This window comes from Neoarius graeffei, chromosome 14, assembly GCF_027579695.1.
Source record: "Neoarius graeffei isolate fNeoGra1 chromosome 14, fNeoGra1.pri, whole genome shotgun sequence".
Classification (NCBI taxonomy): Eukaryota; Metazoa; Chordata; class Actinopteri; order Siluriformes; family Ariidae; genus Neoarius; species Neoarius graeffei.
In genome coordinates, this window is record NC_083582.1 from 64,675,394 (window position 1) to 64,698,124 (window position 22,731).

The 22,731-nt window shown below is 40.6% G+C and overlaps 1 protein-coding gene across 1 annotated transcript in view; it reads right to left on the reverse strand.

Moving 5' to 3' along the window:
• The window catches only part of opn4b (opsin 4b), a 78,558-nt gene extending 62,536 nt beyond the window's left edge, over window positions 1–16,022 (reverse strand). The window contains exon 1 of the mRNA XM_060939039.1: window positions 15,951–16,022. Within this exon, the coding sequence (XP_060795022.1) occupies window positions 15,951–16,022 (72 nt within the window). The remainder of the gene's footprint in view (window positions 1–15,950) is intronic.
• Window positions 16,023–22,731: the final 6,709 nt, after the last annotated feature.

Below are 22,731 nucleotides of genomic sequence, written 5' to 3' on the forward strand. Positions count from 1 at the left end.
CATATTTCCTCTGCAATATACTTGTTTAAAAATATTTTTTTGTACCTTTTTTTAAACAGATTTATATTTGCACTTTGTTTTATTTCTGTCTCCAGTCTGTTCCATAAAGTCACCCCACAGCTCGATACGCACATGCTTTTCATATTTGTTCGAACCTTTGGTTTTTTAAAATTTAGGTCTCCCCTTAGATTATATCCCCCCTCTCTCTCACTGAACATTCCTTGTATATTTTTTGGCAATAGATTATTTCTTACTTTGTACATTATTTGTGCTGTTCTGAATTTGACCAGATCCATAAATTTCAACATGTGTGATTTTATGAATAGTGGGTTTGTGTGATCTCTGTATCCTGTTTTGTTTATTGTCCTTATTGCTCTTTTCTGTATTGTACATATCGGCTGCAGAGTGGTTTTGTAGGTGTTTCCCCAGACTTCGACACAATAAGTCAGATATGGCAAAAATAATGAGTAATATAGAGTATGCAAAGATTTACAATCAAGAATATATTTTGTTTTCCACAGAATTGCCGAGCACTTTGCCAGTTTTGCTCGTACGTATCCTACATGAGGTTTCCAGCAGACTTTAGGATCCAAAATCACACCAAGAAATTTAATTTCCTGTACCATTTCTATCTTAGTATTGTCTATTATCAATTCTACATTACAATCTATTTTATGTCTCCCAAACAACATAATCTTTGTTTTGCTTAGATTTAATGATAATTTATTTTTGTCAAACCATAGTTTTAGTTTATTTATTTCAGTTGTGATTATCTCTAAAGTCTGCTGCAAATTCTCACCGGAACAAAAAATATTGGTGTCATCTGCAAACAAAACAAATTTCAGTTCTTGCGAAATTGTACATATGTCATTGATGTATATTATGAATAATTTCGGACCTAATATTGACCCCTGTGGTACCCCGCATGTAATGTTCATGAAATCAGATTTATGGTCACCTATCTGCACAAACTATTGCCTGTTTCTTAGATAGCTCGACAGCCAACTCCACCCAACTCCCCTAACACCACACTTTTCTAGTTTACTTAATAATATACTATGATCAATAGTATCGAATGCTTTTTTTAGGTCCACAAATACTCCAATTGCTATTTTTTTATTGTCTATACATTTTGTGATTTCCTCTATTAGTTCCATTAGTGCCATCGATGTTGATCTGTCCGTTCTGAATCCATATTGACTGTCTGTAAGGAGGTTGTGTTTTTCAATGAATTTGTCCAGTCTATCTGAAAAAAAGTTTTTCGAGTATTTTGGAGAATTGGGGGAGTAAAGAAACAGGCCTGTAGTTTGTGAAATGGTGTCTATCTCCGGTTTTAAACAATGGTATCACTTTTGCAATTTTCATTTTGTCTGGAAATGTACCTGATTGAAAAGATAAATTGCAGATGTGGGTGAGTGGTTTCACAATTCCCTCAATAACTGTCTTTACTGTTAACATGTCTATATCATTCCAGTCTGCAGAAGTTTTGTTTTACATTTTCTTACAATTTGGATAATTTCTTCCTCATCAGTTGCAGTTAGAAAAATTGTACTTGGATTTCTGTCCCCCATATCTTCTATGTCCCCACATTGTGTTGTCTCGGGTTCCTTTATTTTTGCCGCTAAATCTGGTCCCACATTTACAAAGAATTGATTAAAACCATTCACCACATCCTCCATATTATTTATGGTCTTATCATTTACAGTGTAGTACTCTGGGTAATTTGTAGTTTTGGATCCATTTCTCACAATACCATTTAATACAGTCCATATACCTTTAATATTGTTTTTATTTTTCTCCACTAATTTATTATAATAGTCTTTCTTACATATCCTCATAATATTAGTTAATTTATTTTTATATTTTTTATATTTTTCCTCTGCCTCTATAGTTCGATGCTTTAAGAATTGTCTGTATAATATATTTTTCTTTTTGCAGGCATTTTGTAGCCCCTTGGTGACCCACGGACTATTTGTATATTTATGTATATTACTGTATTTCTTTATAGGACAATTTTTATTATATAGTTCATTGAATATTATTAAAAATTCCTCATATGCTTTATCAACATCTTTTTCTTTATAAACTACATTCCAGTCCTGTATTATTAAGTCATTTTTTAGTGCAATCATGGTTTCTTCAGTTTTCATTCTTATATATTTATAATTTTTATTATCCTTTTTCTTGCTATAATTACAGTAATATACATTAAAAATAGGTAGGTGGTCACTGATGTCTGTTAATAGTAGACCGCTCTCTATATTATTTTCCAGGATATTAGTAAATATATTATCTATTAAAGTGGTGCTGTGAGAAGTGATCCTGCTTGGTCTGGTAATAGTTGGATACAGTCCCATACTTAACATTGAATTAATGAACTCTTCTGTCATTTTGTGTTTCTTATGATTTAAGAGGTCGATGTTAAAATCACCACAGATGTACATGACCTTCTGAGTTGATTTTATAAACATACTTTCCATCCAATCTATAAAAACTTCTATGCTTGATCCAGGAGATCTGTATATACAGCTCACCATTATATTTTTCATTTTTTCACAGCATATTTCTATTGTAATACACTCCATCCAATCATCAACAGCTACCGTCATTTTATTATTAATTTTATATTCCAAACTATTATCAACATATATTGCCACTCCCCCTCCTCTTTTGTTCTTTCTATTGATATAATTTAATTCATACCCGTTCAGCTCAAAATCTACTCCCATCTCATCGTTGATCCAAGTTTCAGATATGGCTATTATATTGAATGGAGTATTGAACTGACTGAGATATTCCTTCATTTTATGGAAATTGGCATACAGACTTCTGATATTGAAATGAATAATTGATATCTTATTTCCGTCTCTGATCTTTGCATTGTATTGATATTCAGTGTAATACCGGCCGCTGATATTGATGTTGCTGAAAAGATTATTTTCCGGATCAATATTATTTTCCATATCTTGTATTTTGTGCTCAGTATAATGGAAAGTGTCCAGTTCTTGTGTCCAGTGTCCAGTCCTTGTGTCATGATTGTAAATTGCTTTATTTGGCTCCCTCAGAATTTGTCCAGTTCCCCAATATCTCGGATGACCAAGATCTTGGCCTCTTCTGGAGATCCCCTCAACTTGATGAAAATCTTGCAGTTTTGTGTCCAAGTGTTTTGGATTTTCCCCTGTTTCCTTAGTAGTCTCGCCTTTTTTGCAATATCTGCATTTTTTTTTGTTAAGTGCTCATTTAAAAACACATCTGAGCCTTTCAGTTTCTTCCCTTGTTTTAACAGTTGCATCTTATGCTTTCTGTTGGCAAATCTCATTATTACAGCTGGTTTGCCTGTGTTGCTTCTCCGTGGGAGAGGGTGACATGCTTCGATGTTATTGCTTTTTACCTCAATCCCCTTGGAGTGCAGGAATGCTAACACCTGTTTCTCCACAGAGTTAGCATCCTCCTCATTCAGTTCCTCTCCATCTCTTCTCGCCACTGCTCCAGCATATGAGCGGGGTTGAATTTGCAGTCCGGTCACAATGATGTCATTCATCCGGGTGTACTGCTCCAGCTCCTCCACTCGGTTCTCGAGAATGGCGATCCTCTTTGCCTTCTCTGAATTCTGCAGCCTCAGAGCTTTGACCTCTTCTACCAGGTCCAGGATGGTCTTCTGCTGCACCCTGACAGCAGATATTTCTTCCCCCAGAAAGTGACAACCATTGACAACCATTCACACTCACACCTACGGTCAAGCTAAACCTGTAGATGGCAGTAATGCAACACTGTGGGTGCCAACTGCCGTAAAACCCAAAAGAAGAAGGTAAACCTGGGCATGTGCACACGGACTTCCTCTGTCTGCTTGACTGCATGAAGCGAGCGATTTCAAGCACATTATTTGCTCAGGAATCCCCTCAAATTAAATAACTTCCCAGCCACAGAATGGCCGGATATTTTGTAAGATATTCCAGAAATAAACATATATCATGATGACCAAATTTCAGAGGTGTCAGTCTGGCGCGCTTTGGCACGCACACTTGAACAACTCTCTGGCGCATTCCAGACTGCGCACACATCAAGCGACCTCTTGTACGCGTGCCATCTAGCTTTAAACATAAGCTAATTTTATCCCTGAATGCAGACAGTCAATAAAACATGTCTCATTACAGTTCTATCATGACAAAGTAAAAAGGGATGCGACATGGATAGATGGACAGAAGCTTCCAGGTAATAAGCAAGCAAATGCTTTGCTCAAACACATCAAGTTTATTTCCCAACATTACAAACCAGTTCATGTTTCCCATTTGAACAGCTACAAATCTGTGCTGCTTCACTTTACATGAGCACTGATTGACAACATAAGCAGAACAAGTTTTCTTTAATCGCAGGTCATTAGAGAATCTTATAATTTCTTGTTTTATATCCATCCATCCATCCATCCATCCATTATCTGTAGCCGCTTATCCTGTCCTACAGGGTCGTGGGCAAGCTGGAGCCTATCCCAGCTGACTATGGGCGAGAGGCCGGGTACACCCTGGATAAGTCACCAGGTCATCACAGGGCTGACACATAGACACAGACAACCATTCACACCTACGGTCAATTTAGAGCCACCAATTAGCCTAACCTGCATGTCTTTGGACTGTGGGGGAAACCGGAGCACCCAGAGGAAACCCACGCAGACACGAGGAGAACATTCAAACTCCACACAGGAAGGCCCTCGCTGGCCGCTGGGCTCAAACCCAGGACCTTCTTGGTGTGAGGCGACAGTGCTAAACACTACAACACCGTGCTGCCCTTGTTTTATATCTATTTATATTATCAAAAAATCTGACATGGAGAAAATCTCTCATCTCATCTCATTATCTCTAGCCGTTTTATCCTGTTCTACAGGGTCGCAGGCAAGCTGGAGCCTATCCCAGCTGACTACGGGCGAAAGGCGGGGTACACCCTGGACAAGTCGCCAGGTCATCACAGGGCTGACACATAGACACAGACAACCATTCACACTCACACCTACGGTCAATTTAGAGTCACCAGTTAACCTAACCTGCATGTCTTTGGACTGTGGGGGAAACCGGAGCACCCGGAGGAAACCCACGCGGACACGGGGAGAACATGCAAACTCCACACAGAAAGGCCCTCGCCGGCCCCGGGGCTCGAACCCAGGACCTTCTTGCTGTGAGGCGACAGCGCTAACCACTACACCACCGTGCCGCCCTATCACAAAATTTTTTTAATATAATTTGACCAACATCTCATACAATGTGTCAAGTAATAAGTCTAAAACTAGGTTTATTATTATTATTATTATTATTATTATTATTATTATTAATTCATTCCTTTTTATCCCTGGAACATGCACACAGTGTTGTGTTGAATTTTACCTTCTACTGCCTCTCTCATACTGTTTGACGCATGCTCAAATACAAATGATGTGATTTAGAATGAAGAACATTTTGACAAGGTTTAACTGTGGCTTTTCTATAAAGTAGGTAAAAATTCCACCTACGTTAAATGCTCAAGTCACCAAATAACTGACAGTCAAATAACAGTCCCTGGTTGTGAAGGGTGCTTTACTTAGCCTGCAGTAGTGATTGTGAGTGTGATAAATGCCTGATCAGCTTCCAGCGAGAGAGGTCAGGTGGTTATTTACCGAAAGATGCTTTGTGGCGATAAATAATAACTGTCCATCTAAATCTTGTGGATCTAACTGATCTGATCAAGTCCAAGAGAGTGCCTGATCCTGATTGCATGTATTATGCACGAAACCCTTGCCTTGTTATATACACTATATTACCAAAAGTATTTGCTCACCTGCCTTGACTCACATATGAGCTTAAGTGACATCCCATTCCTAATCCATAGGGTTCAATATAACGTCAGTCCACCCTTTGCAGCTAGAACAGCTTCAACTCTTCTGGGAAGGCTGTCCACAAGGTTTAGGAGTGTGTTTATGGGAATTTTTGACCATTCTTCCAGAAGCGCATTTGTGAGGTCACACACTGATGTTGGGTGAGAAGGCCTGGCTCTCAGTCTCCGCTCTAAATCATCCCAAAGGTGTTCTATTGGGTTGAGGTCAGGACTCTGTGCAGGCCAGTCAAGTTCATCCACACCAGACTCTGTCATCCATGTCTTTATGGACCTTGCTTTGTGCACTGGTGCACAGTCATGTTGGAAGAGGAAGGGGCCAGCTCCAAACTGTAAAAACAGTCTACATGCCTAGGTGCTTGATTTTATACACCTGTGGCCATGGAAGTGATTGGAACACCTGATTCCGATAATTTGGATGGGTGAGCAAATACTTTTGGCAATATAGTGTATGTGATTATTGTACTACAGTATCTTTTTTTTTTTAGTAGTCATGCTAGAAACAGACTGGGTCTACAATTTGGTCATAGCCCACTTCTAATCTTAAGGGTTAAAGAACGGATTTTACTTTGGAACCTGAGAACTAATATGAACCATAATAACTGATTAGAACCAATATCAATGCATGTACTATACACTGTAAAAAAAAAAAATTGTTAAAAAAAAAACGCTCAAATGACTGGCAGCAATGGTTGTCAATCAAAACCCATCAAATTAAAGTAAAACATCCTAAGTGAAATAGATTTAAAGCAGTTATCACGAAAGCTTTTGCAGAGAAAAACATGTTATTTTACAGATTTATTCCTTAATTATAAAAAACACTTCAATAAAGTGACAGCAGTAAAATTTAAGCATAAAAAGGTTATTTTAGTAATTTTTTCTTAAAGGAGAGAGGCAGAACCTTTATTTTTAAATACATTTCAGAGTGGATAGTATCTCCAGCCTTGACTCTTGTATGCTGCATAATTGGGAATAAAAAAAATATATGTTTGAGAGTTAAAATTGACCACAAAGTTGGCATTCGAGCTGTTCTGCTGAGCCAGCCAGCCCTGGGTGGGTAACATCACAGCGGTAACCGGTGCTATAGACCAAAGCCAGACTCGGCAGGCGAGAGTGGTTGCAATGGCCTCTTCGTTTGGATTTATTGGAGATTCTTTGGATTCCTCAGATAGTAGTACATGTGACTGTGATAGTCCTGAAATTGGAGTGTGTGTACATGCTACTGTTAAATACGTAGAACCGTATCAGTTCGAACCATCGTAAAGTGAATCCGATAGTAACACGTCGGCCATGGAGGCCCCCACCTTACGAAATAAAGCCAGAGAACAAAGCTGTCTCGAGAATTGGATGGAACTGAACAGACAGTCTCATGTGACCCTCATTAAAACAGGACAGACACTATAACTTGTTCAACATACATGTACATGCATGCATTTTCACTGATAAAATGTAAAAGGCTAATTAAATAATCAGATGAGCTTAGACAATCACATTCTGAAGCAAATTAAATAATCTTATACCGGTAACTTAAACACACAATACAAGTTACATGTATTAATCTAAATGCAGGTAAACAACAAGTGTTGTTGTTTTTGTTACGTAACCAAATGAGAGTTGCATCTTACCCATCTGTGTTCTCAGTTCTTGAAGGCCGAACTTGTGGCCGATTGTTTTGAAACAACGTGACTTTCAGTTCTTCGTTCATTCGCTTCTTCCATATAAGAACAAGCTATTGCTGCTGAGGCAAGCATGTCGGGAGGGAGCATATCCAGCTGAGAAATCTGATGACTGGTCCACTCATTCTCCATTTTCTCCATACTGAGTACTCCGCCATTACTGCTCGGCTCACACTCCGGGAGAACTGGTGCAACTGAACTTACTTTCCTTTTCTTGTAGTTTTCTTTTCCTTTAATTGTTGGTACTGCATCCTCTTTCAATACGGGCTTATAGCCAGCACTCCTCAACAGATCAGAGGTTTCGTACGAGGTATCAGTAAAATGTGCAGAACAGAGGAGAGACCACTTCGTAGGGGCCCAATCCGTGAATTTCTCACAAAACGCGTCCAAATCTTTGCAGTTTGAACATTCTTGGGCCATAAATGCAACATAAATCCACCTTCTGTCATGTTGCTGCACTGGCCAGTAACACATCTATTGCCCCTTTTCCACCAAAGCAGTTCCAGGGCTGGTTCGGGGCCAGTGCTTAGTTTGGAACTGGGTTTTCTGTTTCCACTGACAAAGAACTGGCTCTGGGGCCAGAAAAACTGGTTCCAGGCTAGCACCAACTCTTTGCTGGGCCAGAGAAAAGAGCCACTTACGTCAGCAGGGGGGCGGAGTTGTTAAGACCAACAACACTAACAAGACTGTGAAAGATCGCCATTTTTAAGCGACGAGAAGCAGCAGCTGTACAAACGCGAAGTCATCCATTATTATTATTGTTGTTGTTGTTGCTGCTGCTGCTTCTTCCGTGTTGTTTTTGCTTCGATATTCGCACCAAGGTTTATGCAAATGTAGCGACGTAACTGACGTATACAGCAATGTAACTGACGTATACAGCGACGTAATGACGTGGCTTCCCTTAGCACCGCGAGCTATGGAAAAGCAAACTGGTTCTCAGCTGGCTCGCAAGTTGAACGAGTTGTGAACCAGCACCGGCCCCGAACCAGCCCTGGAACTGATTTGGTGGAAAAGGGGTAGATGTGGCATGGCGATAAATTAGCTCAAAATGGAGGATCGGAGTTGCAGTCAGCTCTGTGTTTTAGTATAGCGGAAATGGCGATGAGACCGATAGCCTTCCTGCTGTGATGTCACAGATATCAAGGTCATTCACTCAGACCGCTACCTATATGAATCACTTTAATCGTAAAAATTACTATATTAGATTTATTGTTAACGCTTAAAACTATTTCTGTGCCATTCTTGAGCTCTCAAGGCATTTATAAACCAAAAAAGTGAGGCCATGGCTCTGCGTATCTCCTTTAATTACTATGATTGAACACCATCAATAACATGACAGTACTCCAAGTTCAACACTTATTTTGCAGATTTATTTTAAATACATTTCAATAAAATATCTTCAGTAAATCTTAAGCTCAAGCTCGATTGTAAAATAACATTTACTTTGGAAGACAAAATAATGTTAAAAACCTGTAGAACTACAATCTACAAACAATAATGATTCAATTTTCTCAGAATTGCAGAGTCCCTCACATACCAGGACCCGATGTTCCCAGGCAGCCTCCCATCCCAGTACTAACCAGGCTCTTAGCGCACTGGGCAGCACTGATCTCCGTTTCTATATCCCTCGGCCTCTCGCCTATTATACCAGTGGGGTGCCAGTCCTCTGGTAACCATGAGAGTTTGACTACTTACTCACATCTGTATCATGGTGTGCCTCGCCAGATGGCAGTAGGTACCATTATTATGATGGTCTTTGGTATGACCCAACCGCGAGTAGAACTCATGATCTCCTGCTCAAGAGGTGGGCATGCTAACCATAAAGCCAACTCATGGTCAGAATTACAGAACAAATCTTCAATAAATTACAACATTTAATATTTAGTATACACATTTCTTGAAATTGTGAGCCTTTCACATAATCCACATTTTAAGATTGAAATGTATTTGGTAAATGGAAGATGCCAACATATTGATGTTTGGTATAATTTTTATAGTCTTGGTGCATCTTGGGGGTTGGGAGAAAAATAGGACATACATAGATTCAAAAGTAAAAGTTACTCATTTTTTCTGTCGTTGGTTAGGGCAATATCTTACAAATGTACTTTGATAAGATCATTAAAGGACTTAAGAAATCATACTGAAAGGGTAACTCCAATATTTTTCAACCTGCACCCTATTTTTTAGATTTTTTTGGTCCAAATTTTCACTTGGGACATTCATGAATGAAACTGGTCCAGTATTGAGTTAGAACACCAAAACCTGCAGATGTAAAATGGCTGTACAATGGAAGTGAATGGGGCATAGAGCAACACTTTTTTTGTCACTAACTAGGGTCAAAATGTTCTGAAAAGCGTCTGGCAACATGGAGAAGATCCCGACAGAGATACACCTGTGTCTGTTTACCTCTATAAGTGTAAAGAAACTTTAGAAAATGACTGTTTGTATGGTCAATATTTTATCTTCCTTGTCTTCTGGTTTCTATGAAGTGCCTGCTAGTAGATTATTGCCTGCTTTATTTTTTTTGTGACACAAACAATAATTAAGATGAAGCGACAGAAATCTGGAGTGTGCATATGTATTCATCCCCTCCCCCCCCCCCCCCCAAAAAAAAAAGTCAATACTTTGTAGAGCCACCTTTTGCTGTAATTACAGCTGCAAGTCTCCTGGGGTATGTCTCTATTAGCTTAGCCACTGGGATTTTTGCCCATTCCTCAAGGCAAAACTGCTCCAACTCCTTCAAGTCAGATGGGTTGTGATGGTGTACAGCAACCTTCAAGTTATGCCACAGATTCTTAATTGGATTGAGGTCTGGGCTGTGATGAGGCCATTCCAAGGCATTTAAATGTTTCCCTTTAAACCACTCCAGTGTAGCTTTAGCAGTATATTTAGGGTCATTGTCCTTCTGGAACATGAACCTTCGTCCCAGTCTCAAACCTCTAGCCAACTCAAACAGGTTTTCCTCCAGAATTGCCCTGTATTTAGTGCCATCCATCTTTCCTTCAGTCCTGACCAGCTTTCCTGTCCCTGCAGATGAAAAATATCCCCACAGCATGATGCTGCCACCACCATGCTTCACTGTAGAAATGGTGTTCTCAGGGTGTTGGGTTTGTGCCACACATGGCATTTCCCATGATGGCCAAAAAGATCAATTTTAGTCTCATTTGACAAAGAGAATCTTCTTCCATGTGTTTGGGGAGTCTGCCACATGCTGTTGGGCAAACTCCAAATGTGTTTTCTTTAGCAATGGCTTTTTTCTGGCCACTCTTCCATAAAGCCCCACTCTGTGGAGTGTACGGCTTAAAGTGGCCCTATGGACAGATACTCCCATCTCCACTGTGGATCTTTGCAGCTCCTTCAGTGTTATCTTTTGATGTCTTTGTTGCATCTCTGATTAATGCCCTCCTTGCCCGGTCTGTGAGTTTTGATGAGCAGCCTTCTCTTGTCAGGTTTGTAGGGGTTCCATATTCTTTCTATTTTGCTATAATGGATTTAATGGTGCTCTCTGGGATATTCAAAGTTTGGGATATTTTTTAGAACACAATCCTGATCTATACTTCTCCACAACTTTGTCTCTGACCTGTTTGGAGGCTCCTTGGTTTTCATGTTGCTTGCTTCATAGTGTTGCAGAGTCAGGGTCCTTCCAGAACAGGTTGATTTATATATACATCATGTGACAGATCATGTGACACTTTGATTGCACACAGGTGGATCTTAATCAACTAATTACGTAACTTATGAAGTGAATTGGTTGGACCAGCTCTTATTTAGGGGCTTCATACAAAAGGGAGTGAATATATATATATATATATATATATATATATATATATATATATATATATGCACACTTCATATTTCTGTTTTTTCATCTTAATTATTGTTTGCGTCACAATAAAACAACAACTTGCACCTTTAAAGCTGTAAGCATATTGTGTAAATCAAATGGTGCTAACCCTCCAAAAATCCATTTTAATTCCAGCTTGTAATGTGACAAAACAGGACAAACACCAAGGGGGATGAATACTTTTGCAAGACACTGTATATGGCTGACTCGAGTCACAGCTGTAGCTCCGTGAGCATAGATCTACGCATCATGATCATGCCTAACAAGGCAGGCGATAGCATGGTACATTGCACATCTGATGTAAACACAAACATAGTTGCCTCCAGAGAGTTTATGCCGAGATTCAATCTTAACACTTTTAGTTTGGAATTTTTTGATGAGGGATCTCATCTCATCTCATTATCTCTAGCCACTTTATCCTGTTCTACAGGGTCGCAGGCAAACTGGAGCCTATCCCAGCTGACTACGGGCGAAAGGCGGGGTACACCCTGGACAAGTCGCCAGGTCATCACAGGGCTGACACATAGACACAGACAACCATTCACACTCACATTCACACCTACGGTCAATTTAGAGTCACCAGTTAACCTAACCTGCATGTCTTTGGACTGTGGTGGAAACCGGAGCACCCGGAGGAAACCCACGCGGACACGGGGAGAGCATGCAAACTCCGCACAGAAAGGCCCTCGCTGGCCACGAGGCTCGAACCCGGACCTTCTTGCTGTGAGGTGACAGCGCTAACCACTACACCACCGTGCTGCCCCTTGATGAGGGATATAAATCAAATATCCCATGCACTGAGAGGCACCGGTAATTATGGATTCTCTTTGATGACTGGCGCCCCTCACAAAATAGTACTATGCCAGTCACCTCAGAGAATCCATAATTTCAATCAGAGCCTCTCTGGAAGAAGACACTGACAGGACAAAAAAGAGTAAAGTATATTTGATTTAATGAAAAGGTTTGCTAATTTTGCATCCAGAAGTATAAATTTGAATGTAAAAATACACATAAATATGAAACAAACAATATTATTAAAATTATGAAGAAAAGTGTTAAACTGTTAGTATGGACATAAATAATTATATAGAGTTACATGTTTAATTACAGTTACTTATTGTCATTTCACATACATTTGTTTGTAATTTAAGAAAGCAGAGAAAATATTGTATAAAAAATACAGTACTTTTCTTGTAAAAAAAAAAGAGAAAGAGAAACCACTGTAATTTGTCATTATTGGCATAGCACTTAAAAATTAGTTGGTTTATTAATTTACAGATAATATATCTAATTTTACCAAGTTTTGTGTACAGATTTTAAAATAATAGGAAACTACTGTCAACAGTTATTTTCTGTAAAATTTTGATTTTTTTTTTTACAATGTATGTATATTACTACAGGAACAAATTACTGTGTGTATTGATTTACTATTGACTGAACCACAGTTAACATATTTTACTCTGTTCAGTCTGATCATAGCTAATTTTTGTGTATACCGGGTTTAGCTTCAGTTTATCCCACATGACGTCAGGGCAGTGGTATCTCCGTGCTTAAGATGTTGGACTACTGATCGGAAGCTGCTACTGTTGGGCCCTTGATCCTTTAAGCCTCAACTGCTCAGATGCATAAATGAGATAAAAGCAAGTTGCTTTGGATAACGGCGTCTGCCAAATGCCAGCGATGTAAAAAACCATCACTGAGATTTTTATGACTATATAATTCAAATCAACTTCATACAAAATAACATGAGCAAATACATATCTTTACATGCACAAAGAAATATAAGCCGAAGCAGCCACCATAGAGCTAATGCTACTGTTTGGCAAGTTTATGTGCACTACCGTTCAAAAGTTTGGGGTCACCCAGACAATTTTGTGTTTTCCATGAAAAGTCACACTTTTATTTACCACCATAAGTTGTAAAATGAATAGAAAATATAGTCAAGACATTTTTCTGGCCATTTTGAGCATTTAATCGACCCCACAAATGTGATGCTCCAGAAACTCAATCTGCTCAAAGGAAGGTCAGTTTTATAGCTTCTCTAAAGAGCTAAACTGTTTTCAGCTGTGCTAACATGATTGTACAAGGGTTTTCTAATCCTCCATTAGCCTTCTGAGGCAATGAGCAAACACATTGTACCATTAGAACACTGGAGTGATAGTTGCTGGAAATGGGCCTCTATACACCTATGGAGATATTGCACCAAAAACCAGACATTTGCAGCTAGAATAGTCATTTACCACATTAGCAATCTATAGAGTGTATTTCTGATTAGTTTAAAGTGATCTTCATTGAAAAGAACAGTGCTTTTCTTTCAAAAATAACGACATTTCAAAGTGACCCCAAACTTTTGAACGGTAGTGTATCTATGTTCACTTCACTGGTAATTTGCAGGTTTTTCTGCCTCGGCAATCTTTTGTTAAACAACTTGTAGATCAATTTTTCACCATAATTGTTCTTCTTACTTTAATGGAGGTGGTAAGAAGTTGTCCGAATAACAGCATTTGATGCAGCTGGCAATTACAAAATAGCTACGTTTATTGTTTCATTTACTTTTGCGTTTATCCACAGAAATTTAAGTTTCAGGAATACAAATTCAGTAAAATATTTGTGCGATCATCTGTTTGTTAGTTTATTTTCCTTTTTGCAGGACAGACATTCCCAGTTCTGCTTCTCTCTCTCTCTCTCTCTCTCTCTTTCAGATTGAAGTTAGTCATTGAGTGTCCAGAGACTGAGTGTCCATATAACTTGGGTTGAGAAACACAAATCTTTTTGCTTCTGCCTTGCTTTAATGTGCTTTAGCTTTCCAGATGTGTTCAGTGTTCAGTCAGTAATTCCTGCTGCTGAGAGAATAGGAAATCTCAATGTTGAAGGTCAAAAAAATTCAACCTAGGTGATTTTTTTTTGATCTGGGTTAAAAAAAATTTTTTTTTACCTTGTTCATAATTTCCAACCTGGGTAAAATTTTGGATTATCCAAGATCCTTAAAAGGGATCCACATCCACTTCCTGTCTGTCTACACCGACCTAGTATTTCCTCTTGTCTGTCTGTCTACCTACTCCTATCTACTTAAATAGCATTTTTAGAATATTCTTTTTCATACTTGAACCCAGAACCTTCTCATCTCTCATCTCATTATCTCTAGCCGCTTTATCCTGTTCTACAGGGTCACAGGCAAGCTGGAGCCTATCCCAGCTGACTACGGGCGAAAGGCGGGGTACACCCTGGACAAGTCGCCAGGTCATCACAGGGCTGACACATAGACACAGACAACCATTCACACTCACATTCACACCTACGATCAATTTAGAGTCACCAGTTAACCTAACCTGCATGTCTTTGGACTGTGGGGGAAACCGGAGCACCCGGAGGAAACCCACGCGGACATGGGGAGAACATGCAAACTCCTGTACCCAGCAGCACTATAACAGAACCAGAGAGCTTCGAAGGCACCAGGAGAGGTGTTGCTCTAAGATCAGAGCTCGGTGACTGCAAGCATTTTTCACAATGGCATTAATGCTGTTAAATTCCACACTGTAAAATCAAATTAATGGCATTTTGCAGGCGATGGAGAAAGCGCACACGTGACCGCCCTGTTCCGCATCCTCTCCTCGGTGCGGTGAAGGAGTCCGAACCGGAGCGCGTGACGGACCGCAAGCATGCTCCCCACTACTCATTCACGCGCGCGCGTTCACTCATTCACACGGGCGCGCGCGTTCATTCATACATTCATTCACACATTCACGCGGGCGCGCGCTCTGTCAGATCTTACTGCTCAGATAATAATAATCACACACATCACATTATCTCTAGCCGCTTTATCCTTCTACAGGGTCGCAGGCAAGCTGGAGCCTATCCCAGCTGACTACGGGCGAAAGGCGGGGTACACCCTGGACAAGTCGCCAGGTCATCACAGGGCTGACACATAGACACAGACAACCATTCACACTCACATTCACACCTACGCTCAATTTAGAGTCACCAGTTAACCTAACCTGCATGTCTTTGGACTGTGGGGGAAACCGGAGCACCCGGAGGAAACCCACGCGGACACGGGGAGAACATGCAAACTCCGCACAGAAAGGCCCTCGCCGGCCCCGGGGCTCGAACCCAGGACCTTCTTGCTGTGAGGCGACAGCGCTAACCACTACACCACCGTGCCGCCATGATAATAATAATAATAATAATTATTATTATTGTAATGCATATAATTATAATAATTGTGCATAATAATAATTGTGCATAATAATTATTATTATTATGCATATAATTATAATAATTGTGCACAATAATAATAATAATAATAATTATTATTATTATTATTATTATTATTATTATGCATATAATTATAATAACTGTGCATAATAATAATTGTGCATAATAATAATAATAATAATTATTATTATTATTATTATTATGCATATAATTATAATAATTGTGCATAATAATAATAATAATAATTATTATTATTATTATTATTAAGTGTTGGACATTCAGTGACAGAGCAGGTTTATTCACAGAGCACCACACGAGCATGAGCTCACCCTTCAGGAGGGCTGTGAACGCAATCTTACCGAGGTGGTGCGCGCAGGAAGCCCCGTGCTGCTGGAGTTCCAGGGCTGCTCGGTGTGTCCGCTCCCCGCCATGCTGTTCGGCTCCGGAGTGATGGACAGCACCGCACAAAAAGTTCACACAGGAGGACAGAATGCTGCTTCGTAGCTTAGTGCGAGGTGAGTATCACAGCAAAAGGGCGACAGAGTTTCTGCTCTTCCTGTAGCAGGAAGTTTACTGTAGACAAGATGTTTAAAGCAGGTGTCAGAGAGAGAGAGAGAGAGAGAGAGCACCGCGCGCAATACACCCGGAATTCCAAGTCCTTCATTTAGCTGCGTTATAACGCACAGTCCCAGTGCATGCACCAGCAGCTACATGCGTTCAGATCTCACAGAGACGCAGCCTCTCTCTCTCCCTCTCTCTCTCTCTTTCAAACCTTTATTTAGCTGTCCTTGTAAGGACCTTCCCCAGATGTAACTCTTACTCCACATACAGTACCAGTCCAAAGTTTGGACACACCTTCTAATTCAGTGTTTTTCTTTATTCATATTCATTACAGTGGTGCTTGAAAGTTTGTGAACCCTTTAGAATTTTCTATATTTCTGCATAAATATGATCTAAAACATCATCAGATTTTCACACAAGTCCTAAAAGTAGATAAAGAGAACCCATTTAAACAAATTAAACACAAATATTATACTTGGTCATTTATTTGTTGAGGAAAATGATCCAATATTACATATCTGTGAGTGGCAAAAGTATGTGAACCTGTAGGATTAGCAGTGAATTTGAAGGTGAAAGGTTTTCAATCAGATGTGAGTGGGCACCCTGTTTTATTTAAAGAACAGGGATCTATCAAAGTCTGATCTTCAGAAAACACGTTTGTAGAAGTGTATCATGGCACGAACAAAGGAGATTTCTGAGGACCTCAGAAAAAAATGTTGTTGATGCTCATCAGGCTGGAAAAGGTTACAAAACCATCTCTAAAGAGTTTGGACTTCACCAATCCACAGTCAGACAGATTGTGTACAAATGGAGGAAATTCAAGACCATTGTTACTCTCCCCAGGAGTGGTCGACCAACAAAGATCACTCCAAGAGCAAGGTGTGTAATCGTCGGCGAGGTCACAAAGGATCCCAGGGTAACTTAAAGCCACTGATCTCCAAAAAGAACATTGCTGCTCGTCTGCAGGTTGCTAAAGATCACGTGGACAAGCCAGAAGGCTACTGGAAAAATGTTTTGTGGACGGATGAGACCAAAATAGAACTTTTTGGTTTAAATGAGAAGCGTTATGTTTGGAGAAAGGAAAACACTGCATTCCAACATAAGAACCTTATCCCATCTGTGAAACATGGTGGTGGTAGTATCATGGTTTGGGCCTGTTTTGTTGCATCTGGGCCAGGACGGCTTGCCATCATTGATGGAACAATGAATTCTGAATTATACCAGTGAATTCTCAAGGAAAATGTCAGGACATCTGTCCATGAACTGAATCTCAAGAGAAGGTGGGTCATGCAGCAAGACAACGACCCTAAGCACACAAGTCGTCCTACCAAAGAATGGTTAAAGAAGAATAAAGTTAATGTTTTGGAATGGCCAAGTCAAAGTCCTGACCTTAATCCAATGGAAATGTTGTGGAAGGACCTGAAGCGAGCAGTTCATGTGAGGAAACCCACCAACATCCCAGAGTTGAAGCTGTTCTGTACGGAGGAATGGGCTAAAATTCCTCCAAGCCGGTGTGCAGGACTGATCAACAGTTACCGGAAACGTTTAATTGCAGTTATTACTGCACAAGGGGGTCACACCAGATACTGAAAGCAAAGGTTCACATACTTTTGCCACTCGCAGATATGTAATATTGGATCATTTTCCTCAATAAATAAATGACCAAGTATAATATTTTTGTTTCATTTGTTTCGCTGGGTTCTCTTTATCTACTTTTAGGACTTGTGTGAAAATCTGATGATGTTTTAGGTCATATTTATGCAGAAATATAGAAAATTCTAAAGGGTTTACAAACTTTCAAGCACCACTGTAAATGACACTTCATGTCTTAAAGTAATGATGGATGTCATTTATCTTCACTTAGTTGACAGCCCCATATAGACAGTTGAAAGTCACACTTGGAAGACGCTCTGGACTCTTAACTTAGCTTTTATGGCTGAGGACTACAGTTGACTTGCTAACTTTAGGACTGCAGTTGTCATGAACAGTTTTGCACTCAAGTTTCCATCAGTGAAGAGTTATAACATCAATGAAACAGACTTCATGTTAAAACTGTTATAATCACGTTGTCTGTTATCACCCAAATGAGGATGGGTTCCCTTTTGAGTCTGGTTCCTCTCGAGGTTTCTTCCTCATGTCGTCTGAGGGAGTTTTTCCTTGCCACCGTCACCACAGGCTTGCTCATTGGGGATAGATTAGGGATAAAATTACCTCATGTTTAAAGTCATTAAAATTATGTAAAGCTGCTTTGCGACAATGTCTATTGTTAAAAGGGTTATAAAAATAAACTTGACTTAACTTAGTTGAATGGTTCTTGATATAATATGGACTATTTATTATTATTATTTACTATTTAATGTTTAATGGTTTCAAATGCATTAAAAAGGCAAAAAAATTGCACTAATTAACTTTTGACGAAACACACCTGTTAATTGAAAAGCATTCCAGGTGACTCTCTCATGAAGCTGGTTAAGATAATGCCAATAGTGTGCAAAGTGTCATCAAGGTAAACATTGGCTATTTTGAAGAATCTAAAATATGAAACATGGATTTTTTGTTTACCGTATAACCCCGTATATGTTCAAAATATTATTTCATAGTTTTGATGTCTTCAGTGTTGTTCTACAATGGAGAAAACAGTCAAAATACAGAAAAACTTATAAATGAGTAAGGGTGTACAAACTTTTGACTGGTGCTGGAAATCTAACCCCAGAGTTAACTTCATCAACCAAAATGAAACTTTGAAACACCTTTTTTTAAATTTACATCATTGAAAAGAAAACTAAAAAATAAAGGGACGACACGGTGGTGCAATGGTTCGCACTGTCACCTCACAGGAAGCAGGTTCTGGTCTTGAACCTTGCAGCTGGCTGGGGCCTTTCTTTGCATGTTCTCCTTGTGCCTGTGTTGGTTTCCTCTGGGTGCTCCAGTTTCCTCCCACAGTCCAAAGACTTCCAGATTGGGTCTATAACAAGAGAATGAAGGTCAGTTTAGCATGGCAAAAATTATGGAAGTGGATTAAAATATTAAAAATAATCATGGCTGGTGGCACAGAGGTGTGCAGTGCTTAGCATTGTCGCCTTGCCACAAGAAGGTTTTGGGTTTGACCTGGGCCTTTCTGTCTGGAGATTGCATGTTCTCTGGTTTCCTCCCACAGTCCAAAGACATGCAGATTAGGTGAAGTGGCTATGCTAACTTGCCCACTGATGTGAATATGAGTGCAAATGTTTGTTTGCTGTGAATGGTTGTGTGTTATGAATGGGTGTTAGGTCTGAATGTGAGTGTGAATGGGTGTTCATCTCTATGATATGCCGCTTTTCCACTACAAACGCGGCTGAGCCGTGCCGTGCTGAGTCGAGCTGAGTCGAGCTGAGCAGGGCTGTTGGAGTTGCATTTCGACTACAACCGCGCTGAACCGTGCTGGCTGGAAGTGGGTGGACACATTGGGTGGAGTTAGCGAAAGTGGGTGGACGTCATGTGATGCCGTTAAGCAGCGCAAACAGTGACATCAGTGACAGTGGCGGAACAAGTCAGAGCCGGGCCGGGGGCGGGGCAAATGACCGGGCCCTTTATTAAAGCTTATCATAACATCATTTTAGGCTACAAAATGTCCGCAACTGCGGTGTTTACCAATTTCAACACTACCGGGTGCAACTATGTTATTTAGTACATCAAGTCCTTCAAACGAACATGTAACTCAGAAACAAAAAACATTAGGATACTGTACATGGCTCATAATAAAACATCAATAGCCTATACTGCGCACATTATTTGAAGGGCATACGAATGAGCGCTCAGAGGTTGCAACGCTGACAGGAAGAGTCAGAAATAAAAGGAGGGCGGTGCAAACCTCACTGAATGCACTGTGTTTACCAATTTCAACACTCCGGGGTGCAACTATGTTATTTTGTACATTAAGTCCTTCAAACGAACATGTAACTCAGAAACAAAAAAACATTCGGCGACATACTGTACATGGCTCATAATAAAACATCAATAGCCTACTGCGCGCATTATTTGAAGGGCATACGGCGAGCCTTGCGCTCCGCGAACTCGTCCACGATGCTCTGTATGTCACTGATTCAGTGAGCTTTTAAGCGGTAGTCTCACGACCCGAATAGTAAACAATAAACATGGAGGACATGGAGTCGTTAGTGTTGCTGGTCTCGGTGCTGTGGCTTGTTGTCACCGACAACGCCAACAGATACTGGCAAGAGCGTATAGATGAGGCGAGGCGCATAAGGCTTCAGAAATTCTCGTAATTCATAATTCTTCTTCTTCCGGGTTTGCGGTGTTTACAGATCCCAGCGCGCTCGCGGGGCGTGTGTGGGCATGTGAGGACACTCCTCCTCACCAATCAGTGCACAGGGGAGTGTCTGCTCACGCCCCCAACCTCAGTCGGCACGGTTTGGCTCGCTTCAGCCCCACTCCAAAACGGTGCGAGTTTTAGGGGCTAAGCAGGGCTGAAACGAGCTGAGTCGTGCTGGTTTTTGGTAGTCGAAACGCGAGCCGTGTCGGGCTGAAGTGAGCTGAAGCGAGCTGAAGTGAGCTGAAAAAGGGTAGTGGAAAAGGGCCATTAGATGCGATAGATAGACAACCTGTCCAAGGTGAACCCCACCTCTTGCCTGAAGTCAGCTGGGATAGGCTTCAGCTTCCCCTACAACCCTGACAGATAAGCAAGATAGATAATGGATGGAATTAATCACGGTCCGACATGTCCTACTTATACAAATATACTTGATCGTGGCCACATTGAGTTTAAAAGCCAGATATGGATATGGATATTTGAAACCCAAACCAGATGCATATACAGATAGTGGCATTGTGTTACACCTATACTGTCTGTCTGTCTGTCTGGATAAGAAATATGATGCAACATCTGAGCTTGAATGCAGTTTTTTACTAAATGATGTGGAAATATGTAACAAGTGGAATGAGAGTCTGCTGAATCACAGAAGGGCTTTTGTGCTCTGAAATGTAGCACCAGATACTGGAGAATCAGAGGCTATTCACTGTTTTCTCAAGACATATCTTCTTGCTCTGTTTTTTTCCTGTTGTGTATTTTTCTTAGCTGTCATAAGACATCATAAGATATCATAAGTTTCCTGAATATTCAAACAAAGCTGTGGGAAAACCCAGAGAAATTAGAAGAGAATTATTACAGCGTGACCTAGCTGCTCACAGAAAATATAAATTCATATGTAAAGGACCAAACGGCAGAACCTTTCAGTGTTCATGCGAATACGACACAGAAGACAGCCCATGGTGGATGTAGCACATTTTTGCGGGTTGAAAAGCTAAGAGGTTGGCAGTAGGATAAGATGCTGAGCCGTAGCATCGTGATCCTGAACAGGGGAAAAACAGCTCTTGTCCTGAGTCTAGGGTTTGGTTTGGTTTGGTTTGGGATAGATACAAGCAGCTACCATTCCAACTACCAGAAATGTTTATAGAGAATGTACATGGGAAGAACAGGTGAAAGTCTGTCCAGACAAGTAACAAGAGTTCACAAGAGTTCAGGAATAAACCATTTAGCCTGGAGCTGTGAGGAACCAACACTATCTGTTGCACCATTGTGCTGCCGGGATGCCATCCGCCTGGGTTTAAAAAAAATAAACAAATTATGTTATTATATAACTTTAAACAATGCCTGTTATTGATTTTCGAATTCTGTTCATGACATTTCCCTTAAAAATCACTTTGGCCGTATTACCCTACATTCACACTACCAGTATCTTGTTTCTTGTGGGCATGTAGCAACTACTAATGCTGTTGCTTGCTTTTGTGTGTGTGTTAGGGTTTTGCTGGGATTCGAACCTGGTTCGTTGGTGTGATAATCCAGCAAACCCCCACTAGGCCACCAGGGGGATGACTCAAATGCAGAGGCGTGAGGCGGAAGTAGAAAAAGAATCAAAAGGTTTATTTAAACTATATACACTATATACAGGGCAAAACAAAAGACAAAAAAAACCAAGGAGTATAATCCAAAAGAAAAGCAAAGTGCAAAAATTCAAAAGCTAAGAAGATCAAAAAACACAGTACAAAGGAAACTGGAGATAAACATAACAGCACAAAGACTCCGTGACAAGAGGACTGAACTCAGGGGTATAAATAGACAAACTAATTAAGGACACAGGTGAAGATAATTAGGCAATTAACACAAACACAAAACACAGGAACAGTGGCGGCCTCTAGAGGCCAAAATAAACACGACATGAAAAGGAAATAACAGCGGCCTCTAGAGGCCAAAACAGTCCTAGTCCTAACAGGACCCCCCCCCTCTAGGAGCGTCTCCTGACGTTCCCAGGGCGATCCGGATGGGCCGAATGGAAGTCCCGACATAGTTCTTTATCAAGGACATCCCGAGCAGGAACCCAGCAGCGCTCCTCAGGACCATAGCCCTCCCAGTCCACCAGATATTGCAACCCGCCGCGGACCCGGCGGGAGTCAAGCAGGCGATTCACAGTGAACACAGTCTGCCCCTGGAAGATGCGGGGGGGTGGGGGGTTCCTAGGGGCAGGGGCATACGTAGACGTCAGTACGGGCCGTAACAGGGAAACATGGAAAGTGGGGTTGATCCTC